Source organism: Pangasianodon hypophthalmus, chromosome 22 (genome assembly GCF_027358585.1).
Source record: "Pangasianodon hypophthalmus isolate fPanHyp1 chromosome 22, fPanHyp1.pri, whole genome shotgun sequence".
In the NCBI taxonomy this organism is placed as follows: Eukaryota; Metazoa; Chordata; class Actinopteri; order Siluriformes; family Pangasiidae; genus Pangasianodon; species Pangasianodon hypophthalmus.
Genome location: NC_069731.1, coordinates 18706158 through 18720561, shown reverse-complemented (window position 1 = coordinate 18720561; position 14404 = coordinate 18706158). Strand labels below are relative to the sequence as shown.

At 35.8% G+C, this 14404-nt stretch overlaps 1 protein-coding gene across 3 annotated transcripts; it reads right to left on the bottom strand.

Moving 5' to 3' along the window:
• Positions 1-32: 32 nt before the first annotated feature.
• sgk3 (serum/glucocorticoid regulated kinase family member 3) lies at positions 33-12922 on the bottom strand. Of its 3 annotated transcripts, none has more exons than XM_026938083.3 (17): positions 12667-12922; positions 8491-8681; positions 8309-8392; positions 7948-8020; positions 7206-7281; positions 6862-6937; positions 5852-5901; positions 5648-5705; positions 5262-5345; positions 4957-5088; positions 4295-4407; positions 3116-3152; positions 2789-2875; positions 2403-2498; positions 2158-2313; positions 1016-1105; positions 33-845 (listed from the first exon to the last, which is right to left on the bottom strand). In XM_026938083.3, exons 2-17 carry the CDS (start codon positions 8566-8568, stop codon positions 675-677), a joined length of 1461 nt encoding a protein of 486 aa, XP_026793884.1. In that variant the 5' UTR covers positions 8569-8681; positions 12667-12922; the 3' UTR covers positions 33-674. The 3 variants fall into 3 exon arrangements, with proteins under 3 accessions (XP_026793884.1, XP_026793885.1, XP_026793886.1); XM_026938084.3 differs by lacking the exon at positions 12667-12922 and adding an exon at positions 12515-12644; XM_026938085.3 differs by lacking the exon at positions 12667-12922 and adding an exon at positions 11318-11949.
• Between the last annotated feature and the right edge of the window lie 1482 nt (positions 12923-14404).

The following is a 14404-nucleotide window of genomic DNA, read 5'->3' as shown; positions in this document are numbered from 1 at the left end:
AGGATAAGCGGTATGGAAGACGCATGGATGGATGGATGGATGGATGGAAGTTTTATCAGACAGGTTGAGAACACAAGGTTGGTTCATACATCCACAGTTTACTAATTTAAATTACAGTTACACAATTTACTTCAGTTTTCCATTTTTATGTTATTACAAAACACATCATCTTTGGTTAAAAAAAAAAGAAAAGAAAAGAAAAAAAAAAGATATCTTGCAAATTCTCTGGGGAAAAAAAGGCCTTCTAAACTATCCTACTAAGACATTTTTCAAAGGAGGACAAACCAAACAATCACAAGTGCCACGAACAATAAAGTTCATTAGGGGGTATTTAAATGTGGAATGTATATATCTGGTTTCAAAATTCATTACCCGGCTTCCCTGACACAACAACTACCACTGTAGAAAATAATCTAGGGAAGAGAAAATAGAATACCTGAGCTATAACAGTATCTCAGGTATACGCATTTATACAATACAAAATATAAATCTGTTGTTGAGAGGTTAAAAAATAAAAAAAATTGGAAAACCCCGCATCACAAGATATCTGTCCTTTTATCAAGTGTACAATGCCTTGGTTTGGTCTTTGCATTTTCGTCGCTTTCTGAATGAAAGAGCACACCCAAGCCATTTCTGGTAGCATAAAATAGCTGCAGTACAGTTCTTAAGAAATTTTACAGGAAGGAGTCATCTGAAGGTGGAGCATAGGAAAAGCCCAGAAAAGCATCGTCAGCCTCCATGACACTGGCGTTGACAATGGAGTTATCCTTGCAGATGCACACTGAGTTGGGTACGGTTTCTTCTGTGAACTCAGGATCAAAATTTGATAAGTCATACTGGGACTCCTGTACAGAAAAACAAAGGAAAAGCAGCTTTAGAATAATGCACATTCATCTTTTTAAATACTGAAGGTCATTCTTAGGTGTTTTATTCCATGTCATTGCTTTGTGGATGCATTGAAATAAAGCAGTTTGTTTGAAACTAGAGAAATAAATATATTAATGAAGACATTTACCACACTGGGATTAAATGGAGGTGGGATCCTTTTCTGCACAAGGTCGTCCCAGTTAATGGAAGCAAAAAATACATGGCTTTTAACTTCATTCTGAAACAACAATGTGCAGATATTCAAGATTAAGCATCACTGAAGGCTGTTCATTTGACAAAAAAAATATAAATATACATTAATATCATAGCATTCCAATCTTGTCTTGTCGTCTCATTAAGGTGTTTGCAGGAATATTAATGGAAGAATAATGTTCTATCAGGAACCTCGTTCAACTTGAGTAACCACTTTATTCTGGTCAGGGTTGCTGTGTTTGGAATGATGTCTGTCTTTGACCAACATATAGAACAAACGACAGTCTGATACTTTTCAGACAACCAATATATTAAGTACCTAACGCTAATCTACAGTCTAAACAATTTCTGAGCCTTTTTTTTAATAGTCTGATGGAACAACCCATGGTAATCTATGATGCATTATAAATAAGCTCATTTACTTTTTCAGCATCTGAAAGTGTCTCTTTCTATTCAGTTGCATGTAGATAGTTTTACTCTCTTTATACACTTATATCTGTGACCTGCATTTGTAATATCCACTCTGTGTCATTCATCATCACTCATGAAAGTAGTAGTGGAGATGGCTGAATAAATTAAATGACTATCTACAATACAGTCGTTTCATGCTTGAACAGAAATACGGAATATATGTGTACTTCAACTAAATCTGTAATTTTAAATACACACACACACACACACACACACACACACACACACACACACACACACACACACACACACACACACACATTACAGCTTCATCCACCAGGGGGTGTTGCACATCAACAGCATTCACAACACTAGTGCTATGTGTGATCTAGCACCTCCTCCAGAGCTACTCAGTGTCTCTGATACGTCCCTAGAGCCTTGCGTTAATCAAATATATTTATATAAAATACAAATCTTGCAACACTCAACCACCCAAATCCCCCTCACCAACTCTAACATCTGCCCTTGAAATGTGATTCAAAACCGCGACAGTCAACCAGTGTGTTGAAATGAACCGACTTGCTGCTTATTGAGATTCTAAGCTTGTCAGCTCCTAGCGGAAACCAGCAGTCCTGGTAAACGAACAATACAACAATAAAGACTCACAAAGTCGTCTTTGTATCCCAGCCTCCTGGTGTTGTCTTTCTCCAGAAGAGCCTGTAAAATGGACCAGGCGACCGTGGATGCCCCTAGGCGCATTGGCAGCTCCTTATGCAGGATGTTATCATACATTTCATGCGTGTCCCTACTGTAGAATGGAGGCTGTTGATAACAGATGGGCAATCTCAAATTCAGACATTGATATAAGAATTTGCTTATAAAACTAAGAAAATGAGCATTTTTTTTCTTACCAGGCCATAGAGCATCTCATATAATACAGAACCGAGACACCACCAATCCACAGTGTTGTCATAGGGCTGTTTTCTCAAGACCTCTGGAGCCAGATACTGCAAAAAGAAAAAGATATATATCAAAACATGGAAACGTAAGTCTAAAATGTGCTAAAGGTACAGCTGAATTTATCCGACATTAGAAGCTGCTTTATGACACAGTGAAAATGAAACTGAATAGAAACACCTACTGTATATCCAACACCTACACATACTATATATTCAATACACTTTTATATGTTGATAAAACAGTATCCTGCATATCCTGCTAAATATGATGAGAATATTTTCATAGGTTGATAAAATCGTAATGACAACATTCTTGCTAGTTATCACAAAAATATTACCTCAGGTGTCCCGCAAAATGTGGTGGTCGTGTCTGCTTGAGAGATCCCCTCTTTGCACAGTCCAAAATCCGTCAAGACTACGTGTCCCTAAACAGCCAGGAAACAGTTTTTAAGAAGGGTTTCAAACAGGCTATTTCTCTTCAGAGCTGAACTAAATAGCAATCCTGCTAAATAGAGCCTGGGACATGAGCCCGTTTTGTCACATTCTCAGCAAGATTATCCAGGAAGTTCTAACCCAAACCTTAATCTAATAATAGATTATCATATCATATTGTATGATATTACAGTTTCAGGAATATACATGGAGTGATAGATGGAGTGACATACTTCGAAGTCCAACAGGATATTTTCCGGTTTCAAATCCCTAAATAAAAAAACAAAAACATTTACATCATATCATATTTGTTTTAAACACTAGGGATGCTGAACTCTACTGTAAATGTCCACATTATGCTGCATCATTGATTGGGATAACATTGTACTTACATAAGTTTGTGGATATAACTGAAGCTACTGTGCCTTTAAAATCATGATATACGAGCAGATGATAGTTTACTCTTGCTGTTGGACTTGTTCATCCACTCTTTGTGGTTAGCAAAGAGGAGTCCATAATGAACAAAACATGTTATACCATCATGCTGTTTGATGAATTCATGCATGCATGACTACAGATTTCATAAGAGTGCTAAGCTAACTGAAAAGAAAAGCCTATCATCATCAACATGTACATTATTCTTGCCCAAAATTAGGCTGTGATGAAGCAATCAGAGGAAATCCACCTCATACAGTCTGAAATATAATCCTCAACTGTTCTTTCAGAACACTTCTTTATAAATGAAACTGTTTAGGTTTTTGTATCAGTTTTCTCTTGCCAGAATGCCCTCAATGACTGTGGCCAAAGGCTGTAAATTAGAGAATATTTCACTATCAGAGTTATTTTGGGAATGACCACACTCCAAATTACGGCAAATGGAAACTTCTTAACTAATTAAGGGGAGGATGTTTTCATTTCATCTGTAGACCAAATAAATTATGAAATAAAGAAATTCAAGATATTGCGTAAAATGACAAAATAAATATTACACACAATTATTCATTAATATAATAGTCCTGAAAATTTGAATCTAATTTAATGTTTCCTTTAACAAAAATCATTCATACAGAAATTCATTTTTTAAATAATATTATATGGAAAAAAAAACAAAATATTTTATAATATTTAAAATAAATGCAAACAAACAGTCAAATCTGCTGTTATTCTTTCCATGGAGGGTTTCATCAAATATTAACTGTAGGGGTGGCAATAATTTTTTAAATATTTGAAGTGACCTTTTATGTATGGAAAAATATTGTATTAAAATAAAACTATATGGCATTCCAACTTGTTCAAGCTCAAAATCTCTCTCTTTATTTTCTTTAGCTAATATTATTACTCACTTTAACTGATTTTAATGAAGGTGCTAATAATTCTGGACTGCATGTATAGTGTATAATATGGCCACTAACCTGTAAACAATGTTGAGAGAGTGTAGATAGCCCAGTGCGCTCGCCATCTCAGCGATGTAGAACCTCGCCCTGGGCTCCGGAAAGGTTCGCTCTTTTTGAAGGTGAAAGAAAAGCTACAATAAACAGAAGTCAAAACATTGTTTAGGACTGTATTTAAGGTTTATACACATAAAACAAACAAACAAAAAATCACTTGCCTAATCAACAAGTACATCTCTACAAGTTCATACTTCCACTCTACTCAGTTCCTAGTCAGTGATGAGTAATTCGGTGAGGTCAGGATCATGTTATTAAACTGAAATGTCTAAATTTTTAACTAGTATATAGGTCACTGTTGAATATTTCAGTGGGAAAGGTGCTAAATATCTGTAAATATCTGTAAAAAGACAAATAATGGGCCTGTCACTTATATATTTTAGGAAAACATACATACACTACCAGCATTTCATCACTTCCTCAGTTTTTTTATTTAATGCAACTTCTTCCTGCCTTGTCTATTCTTAACACTGTGTCTTCACTGGCTAAATGGCTGAGGTTTGTCATTAGTGGTAGCAGTTCCTAAGAACACTCCGTTGGCCCCACTTCCTGTGTTAGACAACTCCCAGTTTCCATCTATCCGAGGACATTCCACGCATACCATATGCACGAAAGAGGCTACTCACTTCTCCACCGTTGACAAAATCCAGGACAAAGTATAACTTATCCGTTGTCTGGAAGGAATAGTGCAATCCGACTAGAAAAGGGTGCTTCACGTTTTTTAGCAGCACATTGCGCTCGGCCATGATGTGTTTTTGCTGTTATATCAGTATAGAAAAAAATAAGGGAAACAAAACATGAACACTATAATAATATAAAAATAAATAGTTTTTTTAATAACATGTGATGCTTAATAAATACAATATTTACAAGTATTGCAGTGCAGTTTTAGTTTAGAATGCAATTCTCATTCACAATTTTAAACACTTACCTCCCTCCTTTTTAAAATGACTTTTTTCTGAAGGACTTTGATTGCATAACACTTCCCATCTCGTTTCCTCTTTGCAAGGAGAACCTTTTGGTGTGAGAAGAAGCATATTTAGTTAATAGTTCCAGCTTGAAGAGAAACACCGTATAAATCTTGGAGAACTTGGAGGCTCTCAATTCTCAGTGGGAAAGCCCATTATTTATTAGCTGCTAACCACAAACACAACGAATAACACTTCGCTGGGAAAAAGAAGTTTCAGTACCTGGAGAACTGATACCACCACACTTCATGTTGTGGTGACTACATTAAATCTTTAAATGTAAATATATATACATTCTAACAACAGATCTTTCACACAGATGCAGAGAATACATTAAACACAAACATACCTTTCCAAAGCTCCCTTTACCGATGACTTTCAGAAAGTCGAAGTCAGTGGGTTTTGCCCTGGGAGTAAAAGTGAAAAAAAAAAAAAAAAAATCAGTGGTGTAACAGTCCATGATTGCTGTAAATCAGGTTTTTTTTTTTTTAGTTTCACTTCATCATGTACCGTATGAGAGCAGGATAGACAGGTAGCAGAAAACTGTACTTACTGAGGGTTTGCAGATGGTCCCAGGTTAATATCTCTGGAGGCAGAGTTGTTCTGTAAAGATAATAAAAATAATAATGTAATAAATCCAGTGTATTTATAATCAATGCCTGTAAACAGGACACAAAGAACACAAAAAACACAGTACATTTTAGATAAAATCCTTTCACAAGTCACTTGTTTAAGGTTAAACTGGAGTGTATGTGTGTGTGTTTGTGTGTGTGTGTATGTGGGGTCTTAAGGTAGACACAAGGTGCTTGGGGGGAGAAGCTGCCATTAAGATGTAGACACTAGAAAAATTTACATGGACATTTTCTTTCTTTGTATTCTGGGAACAAGATGTTACATATAGCAATTTATAATAGGTGTGAATGTAAATCTTTTGATTGGTTCATCTGCTGTTTTTATTGGGGGGAAAATGAAGTTGCTTTTTGGCTTATTTTTAAGTGATAACTTATAGCAGCATAATCCGATGTTAAGATGCGGCACTGTGGAAAATCTGTAAAGGTTGGGAAGTCTGATGTGATATAAGTATTCTCTAATAACTTACATGGGCATCATTTATCTTTCTAACTTCATCCAATCCCTTTAGTATCCTCGGATCATCTTTTGTATCCTCTCATTTGTAATATTCATAATATCCTCTTTATTCATCCTGATATCTCTGCTAGATGTTGTACACTGTTTTCTTCAAATTGCTAAACTTTCCCTTTTTACTTTTGCTTCTACTCATTTTTTTTGTAACTTTTGCCTTATGTTTTGGACCGTTGTCTTGCTGCAGAATACAGTTATAGTTTTAAAGTCTTAGAAGTATGTATTTTGGTGATAAATTCTAAAACAGTGATATTTTTACATCCAAACAGCAAACAGGGATATAAAGTTTTGCACACAGTATGTAGTCTGCTCTTTTATATTATGTAATGTGAATACTCAGATTTTCACCTCATAACCCTAAACGTCAAAAATGAACAATAATATATATAATAAAAATGAACAATATGGATTGTGACAAACCTTCTCATATTCATCATCTGAAGCATCGGAGACATTTTGGGATTTGTCCATTTGGAGAAAGTCTCGAACGTCAGGGCTGTGTCAAATGTTAAAAGTCTTACTGAGACAATACAAAGCTACTACTGATAAGTAGCATTAATACCTCTAAAAAAAAATATATATATATATATATACACAGCTGAACTGATACGATAATACATTTTTAGCTATATTTGCATGCTCAGGACATTTTGATCTCCCAGAAGATCAGAAATTTGCATAAGTCTGGTGGACTTGTTAGCACGACTGTTCATGAATAATAATGTTCACACAGCACTGAATAAATAATTGACTGATGAACTCACTGATTGCTGAGCTGTGGATGGGACACGATTTTCTGAATGAACCCATGTAACCCCGTTCTTCTTTGCTTTATAAACTCTGATGGGGATAATAAGAAAATATATACACTGATTCAAGTACGCATGAATCATAATAATCATAAAATTATTATAGAAGAGATGTAAGCAGTATGATCAGCTGTACAGCAAGAGTCAGGAAATGTACATAGGTGGTGCTTTCACAGTGAACAATCAATGTTCTACTATTCAGATTATGCAATCTCCTAAAATATCACATACTAAACAGGGTTCAAGCTGTCAGCCTTGGTTAGAACCTTTTCTGAAAGCAAATGACGGTGACAGAGAATGCAGTAGCAGAGGTAGGGTACTAGTATGCACTTAATTCCTGCCTTTATCACATGTTGAAATTGTAAACACATGCATTCAATTACTTGAGCCGTGAGTGATTTCTGCATTTGCCATTTAACTGGTTACACATGAGTTTAAAACAAAAGCACAGTTTTATGATAGCAATACATTAAACTGTTAAAAGGTCAAATTCCACAATCTCATGCTCCTCAACTTAAGGAGGGCACATTAAAAAAAGAGTCACTAAGATAATTAAAGACAACTCTGTTCATCACATGCGCATGATCTCTATTTAACTGAATGTCACCTGAGAAACAAGGCCTAGCAATAGTCACAATGTATTTTCTCCATATGAGTATATTATTAACTGCAGAGAATGTTTTATGCATACAAATACCTGGGTCAAAGTTGTCACCAAATATTCTCTTAGCAGGTATCTTCAAATTCAAAGCAGGATACTGTTTTCTCAACTGTATTGAAATAAATGGGATTTTTAAAACATGTCCGATCTTTACTGTTTCACTGCTTAGCAACTACGTTTCAATTCTGAAACTTCTACATTTATTTTCAGTAAATCCATCCACACAGTGAATTTTTTTTAAACAAAAAGTATTAATCCTGCAAGGAATCATTTCAGAGTCACAAGCAGACTGATAGCTCGGTCTTGGAAATCTTTTTACATTTTAATAGATGCGTAGGTAAGACATACAAAAGCAATACAACATGTACTTATTCTGAGAAAAAAAGTCTTCACTTACGGTATTATACAGTTTATCAAATTCTGCATATCTCCTGAAGACAAACCACTCATGTCTTCCAACTCTGACCATCACTTTGTAAACCTACAACAATAGGAATGTGGTGTTTAAAGAGAAATTATGTCAAGGGCAAAACTATTTTTTTTTTTCCAGGAGCAGTCAATGAGGTAATATGTACTCACAGTATAACGTTTTTTCTTGTCTCTCTGCTCATTGTAGCAGGGAATGCTGACATTAGGGCAACTTGAATGCGCGTCCATCCTGATCGTTCTTCCTGACCGGGCTCAGTGAAGGCGGCTCTGTGTAACAGCGGTTCCTTAGTGCTCCGTTCTGGAGCACGGCTCAAAGACACAACTGGCAATCCATTCTTGAGCTGTGTGGAATGGACAGAAGAAGCATGATCAGAGACTGAAAGAAGGGCTGCAACCATTCGCCAGCCCTGTTGCCTGACTGCGGTGCATTATGGCACTGCTTAAGGTGCATTTAATACTGATTAAGAGAGCTGTGTGAATGGAAAAGCTTGGCATGACAGCAGCGGGACCCTATCAGGGTCACTAATTAAGTCACACAGTGCACACTGTGTGAAGCATTGAGCTGCCAGAGTGACTCCTCCTCTATTTCCTTCTGCTTCATTTTGTTACTCCCACTGCCACAGTGCCCCAGCAAACAGTCCAACTATGAGTGCAATCTCATTTTTCTCATATATTTACCAAATTTTAAGGTTCTGAAAACTTGGCAAAAGAAAATACAGACTGCTGGGTTTCTGAATATTCTCAAGTTCAAGAGCACAATATTTATCTTCATCATCATATGTACAGATAAAAAAAAAATCTTACATTACATATTCTTCTCTTGGTGCCATACTTAAAGAGATACAGTATTGATTATATGTACAATATAATCATACACACACTATAGCTTCTTCTGTACACTAAACTGTTTAAGCTTAGCCTTGTATTGAAAAACTTTCTGTATTATATATATGTTTTCCAACTCAAAATGTGAGTCAAAACACACACACTTGACTTACAATATACTCACTTCCGTAACTATCAGAAAGGAGGTACTGCAAAATAGGCTTGAATTGTCCTTGTGGCCACAGAAACGGGATCCACATACAGAAAATTGACCACTGATAAAAATTTCTGTACATAAACAGAGAAAATGTGCACCAAAGGTGAGAGTGCAATGGGACTATATGAAAAATTAAGTAGGGCTATAGAACTTAATCCTTGCGGTTTGAATTGTAGCCTTGAAAAACCCTGATAATCCTATCCCCAAATAGTTCAATACACAAACCCTCAATGTAATGGTGGTCCTGGTACTCTTCCAAATGGTACAAAACAAAAGGGGAACCACTTGTTAACATTCCGTACATATTTCTGTCTCCCTGAGGGGGGAAAAAAAAAAATCACTCACCTACCCTTTACTCGGAATGCAAATAATTATAGAGCTACACGCCAACTTCACAACACAACCATATGACGCTGTACTAGTACACAAAGAACTAGAGACTTATGAACATGGTAGGAAAATATTCAAAGCAGCATAAAGGTATATTTCAATCATTATTTAATGCTAATCTCTATCTACTGCATCTGTAGTGCAAAAAAAAAAAAAAAAACATGTTTACTTCAAACTCGCTTACAATTGAAGTCTAAGTGCAGTTGGTGAACTCAGACTTTTAGGATAAACCTGAATTTTGGTAGAACACTTTCCTGAAGTCAAATGAAGATCTATAATTCATGGTTCAGAAATGGGACTACTTTTTCAGAGGTTAGCAGCGTTTGTGGTTAAGTTCTCAGCATAGCTGTGACTCTGATGGCCCATGGATACCACAAAACCTTCCAGAAAAGTGTAAAGTAACTGGAACTACTTTTTTACTGTATTGGTCCTGTTTTGAAAAATTGTATAGAACTCACAAAAAGACTTTCTCTCATGTCTGTCTTATTTTCACACCTTTAAAGTTCCAGTGAAGTTGAATTTGAGATTATATAGGCATGCATTTTAAACATTTATTGACAGAATTCATTAACTGCCCTTAGACTCATCAACTGCCATTAGATTTCCATTACACACGTGTTTTGCATCAACACTGGAGTGTTCTTGAAGCAAAGGAATATTAAAAACCTCAGTTCTGAGTCCTTCAGTTTTTTTTTAAAAAGAAAGTTATTTAACCTTATTTCACCCAGTTCAGGTCATGACCACATGCCATACATGCCATTCATGCCATTCAATTCTGTTTGTACAGCACATCTAACAATAGACATTGTTACAAAGCAGCTTTCCAAAAATCCCAATGTAGATTTAGATCACTAATGAGCAAACCAGAGGCGACATTGTTGAGGAAAAATTCCCTGAGATGACATGAAGAAAAAACATTGAGGGCAACCAGACTCATTAGGGAATGTATCCTCTTCTGGATGACGCTGGATAGTGCGATTAAATCATTACAGTATATAGGTGTACGCAGAAGAGTAAAGATAAACGGTGTTGAAAGGATGTTCGGTATGAGCAGATTGTGGATAAGAGTCCTGGTAAGAGCAACAGGACAGTCTTTAAGATTACAGCAGCAGTTCTCATGTACAAATCTACAGTATCTACAGGTGAGATTATCTACTGAAACAAGTTATCTTAGTCCTCGGTTATTGTATAGTTCTGTTCTCTATTTGAATTTGAACAAAACATATTCATTTTAAATTGATTTATTGTGAATCACAGCCTGAGTAGCCAAAAGTTTTTTTTAAACGTGACACCTGAAACAAGCAACATGAACGCCATTTATTCGTGTTGTCATGCCCCATTTTGTCAAACAGCTGAGTCAATTTACGAATAAATTTATATTCTAATGGTTGCAAATTATGCATATGAAGATGTTTGCCCTCAAGCCTGGTTGTTTGGTTCAAATACACAAGCATTTTAACATTTTCCACCTTTTCAGTGGTGCTCCTCTTTATAACAAGAAAATTAAACACATTTTTAGCTTTAACCAAGAGCACATACACCTACCTATCTGATTTAATGGCTATCTAAGGTAGAAGGATTCTCAGGTCCTTTTTTCTGGGGCTCCTCTATCAGGAAGCAGAGCACACAATCCGACGTCTGTTCTAGGTCAAGCGACTTAAACACAGTATGACATTTAATCCTGAAAGTAAAAGTAGGAACTGAGAATTGTCTACTATTGGTCAAACACTCTTAAAAAAAACAAAGGAGAAAAAATTCCATCCAGCCAGTCATAGATGTTGAGCAATGTAGAAATAACCAATACGGGTTATTATACCATAAAACAAAATGTTTTAATTTTGCATTTATCGCTCTTTCCTGTTATCCAACAGTCTGCCAATCAATCACACAAATACATGTAGTAACATGCTGTACAGGATATTATACACTTGAGCTGTAGGCATGATTAAAGCTTATTTGGACGGGTATGTCCTGTTCATTGTGTTAAATATTGTAAAAATTCCTTATATAACACCTCAGGTGTTAATGTCTGATTTAATTCTGAGGAAAGATTAACTTATAACAAGACAGTCACAGTTTAGTGAATTTTTGACTTCACAGTTAATCCTATTCAAAAATGTCAACTGAATGTGAGCTGCTAAAAAGAAGAGTAAATATGATCAATAAACCAAGGACTTTTTGCACTCCTTCTTCAAGCATGTACAATAATATTCTGGGTATTTATATTCAAGTGACCAACTGAACAGACTATTAACAAAAGACAAAACTCAAAAATAAATGCACCAGCTTCGGTAATAATGACTTATGATTTCCATCACTGTAATAAAATAAAACATCACAGAGGCCTGATGGTATTTGGGCCCCACTTTGAAAACCACTGACATAAACAACTCACATATTTATTTCATACACCATCATGCACCCATGCAGGAAATACTATAAATACTGAAGTTGTGCATAAGTTTCATATACGTTGCTGAAAATATTTCCAACATTTATGACTTGCATATACAGAAAATAGCTAATATATATATTTTCAAAGTATAAGAATTCTTGAATCTAATCCAGGGTTTTAAAAACTGCCTGATAAACCTATATTGTTTCAGATGGACCTTTCAGATATGAAGCTTTTTCAGTCTCCAAACTTAATTTTTAGTCATTTGAACTAAACACTTAAACTGTTGCTCATTTCATGAGTTGCTCGTGTTTATCATTCTAAAAGAAAACAAACTGTTTGCTTACCTAATGTTCCTAAAGGAACTCAAAAACGAGCACATGTTTAATAATGAACACATTTCACTATGCCTTTACATTTCTACACTTCTGACACTTTCACACTGAACTCTGCGAGCAGATAGTTAGAAAGTTTCCACGCCTGGTTGTTTATCACTTGCCTTTTAACCAAGTTTCCCCGGAAAGAGCACCAGAGTCCAGCAGAGGAAGTTCAAAACAAAAATCCAAACTTCAGTGTGTGAAGACTCTCAAACTTTTCCACTGATAACCGAGCTGAAGCTGCGCTTTCCACTATCCATAATGTCTGTTTTGTGAAGGAACTGCCAAGTAAAGTTATCCAGAAAGTTTACTGACGTTTTTCCTGAAGTTCGGAAGCTATTTGTCACGGGACCAAACTGCAATGAGGATATTCTTTATAGACACAACACAACAGCGCCATCTCGCGGAAGGACAGAGAAACTCACTTCCTCCAAGCCCCAGGAAGAATAATAATAATAATAATAATAATAATAATAATAATAATAATAGAGATTGCGCAATACCACTTTTTAGTTTCTGATATGAATACTGGTGCAGCGCAGCGGCACAGCTGGTAGCATTGCTGCCTCAGCGCTCCAGGGTCCCAGGCTCGAGCTCGGGTGACTACCTGCATGGAGTTTCTGTGCATGCTCTCTCCTTCTCCATGTGGGTTTTCTCAGGGTTCTCCAGTTTCCTCCCACCTCCACCTGCTGGCAGGTGGATTGGTTAAGATAAATTACCTCTAGATGTGAATGAGTGTGTCCACTGGCATCCTGTCCATGGTGTATTCCTGCATCATATCCAGTGTTCCCCAGATACGTGCCAGATCCACCACCCTGACCAGGATAAAGTGCATGAATGAGTGATGCTGTTAGTGGAACATTGAATATCAGCCAATACCCACTGATATTTTTTTAAGGACTACTAAGCTTTAAAATGTGAAAACTGAAGCAAAAACTCTCCCTAAAATTTATATGTTATATGTAAACATTTCCAGTCCCAAAAAAAAAAAAAAAATCCAAAAAAGGCCCCTTTAGTGTGAAGTATTTCCACACAGCTGATATGATTGCAACGCCCATATATTTGCTTTGCTGAAAATAGCTCACTGGTTGTTGTTGTTGTTAATGTTAGGCCACATGGCTACTGTTATCGCCTGACCTACTTTTTTGATATTTTTGAATTTTCTGATATTTCAGGCTATATTTGTTACATAATCTAACTAATTCTATTTGTTTCTCATTGCATTTTAGATTATTGAATTAACTTGATGTTACTGTGTAGTACTTTGATCAACCCTTGTTGTCCTTAAACATGCTATATACACTAAATAAAAGTGACAGAACTTAAAATGTTAATATACACAAAGAATAATTCACTATATATTTGAAAATCCTCATTTACAGTGTTGGGTCATTCGACTGTAGGTGAGTTCAGCAAAAGTGGGGTACTTTCAGGTAGACTGTCTGTAACGAACCAACAGAAAAATGCTCCTTTACCTGAGCAATGATTTAATAACATGTTTACAGTCTTCATTATGCCCAAATAGTACATTTTAAAGCCTTTAAAAAATTAAAATACAGGCTTTAAGATAATTTAGACACTTCTATCTTTCTCAGATGGTTCTGTCAGGTAAATAGGGCAAGCACAATTAAAGAAGTTGTACAGAACATAACGTTTTATTTGGTTAATGTTTATTAATTTACCATAGCCAGTATTATTTGATTTTTTTTAAATTTAGTGTCACTTTCTGTGTTCAGTTTCATACATTTTATTGATTTAACAGCATTTATAACACTGTATATTCCAACCCATTTTTATTCCATTTCATTTATTCCATACTGGGCTCAAATACATGTGGAATATTGGAAAATCAAGACTGAG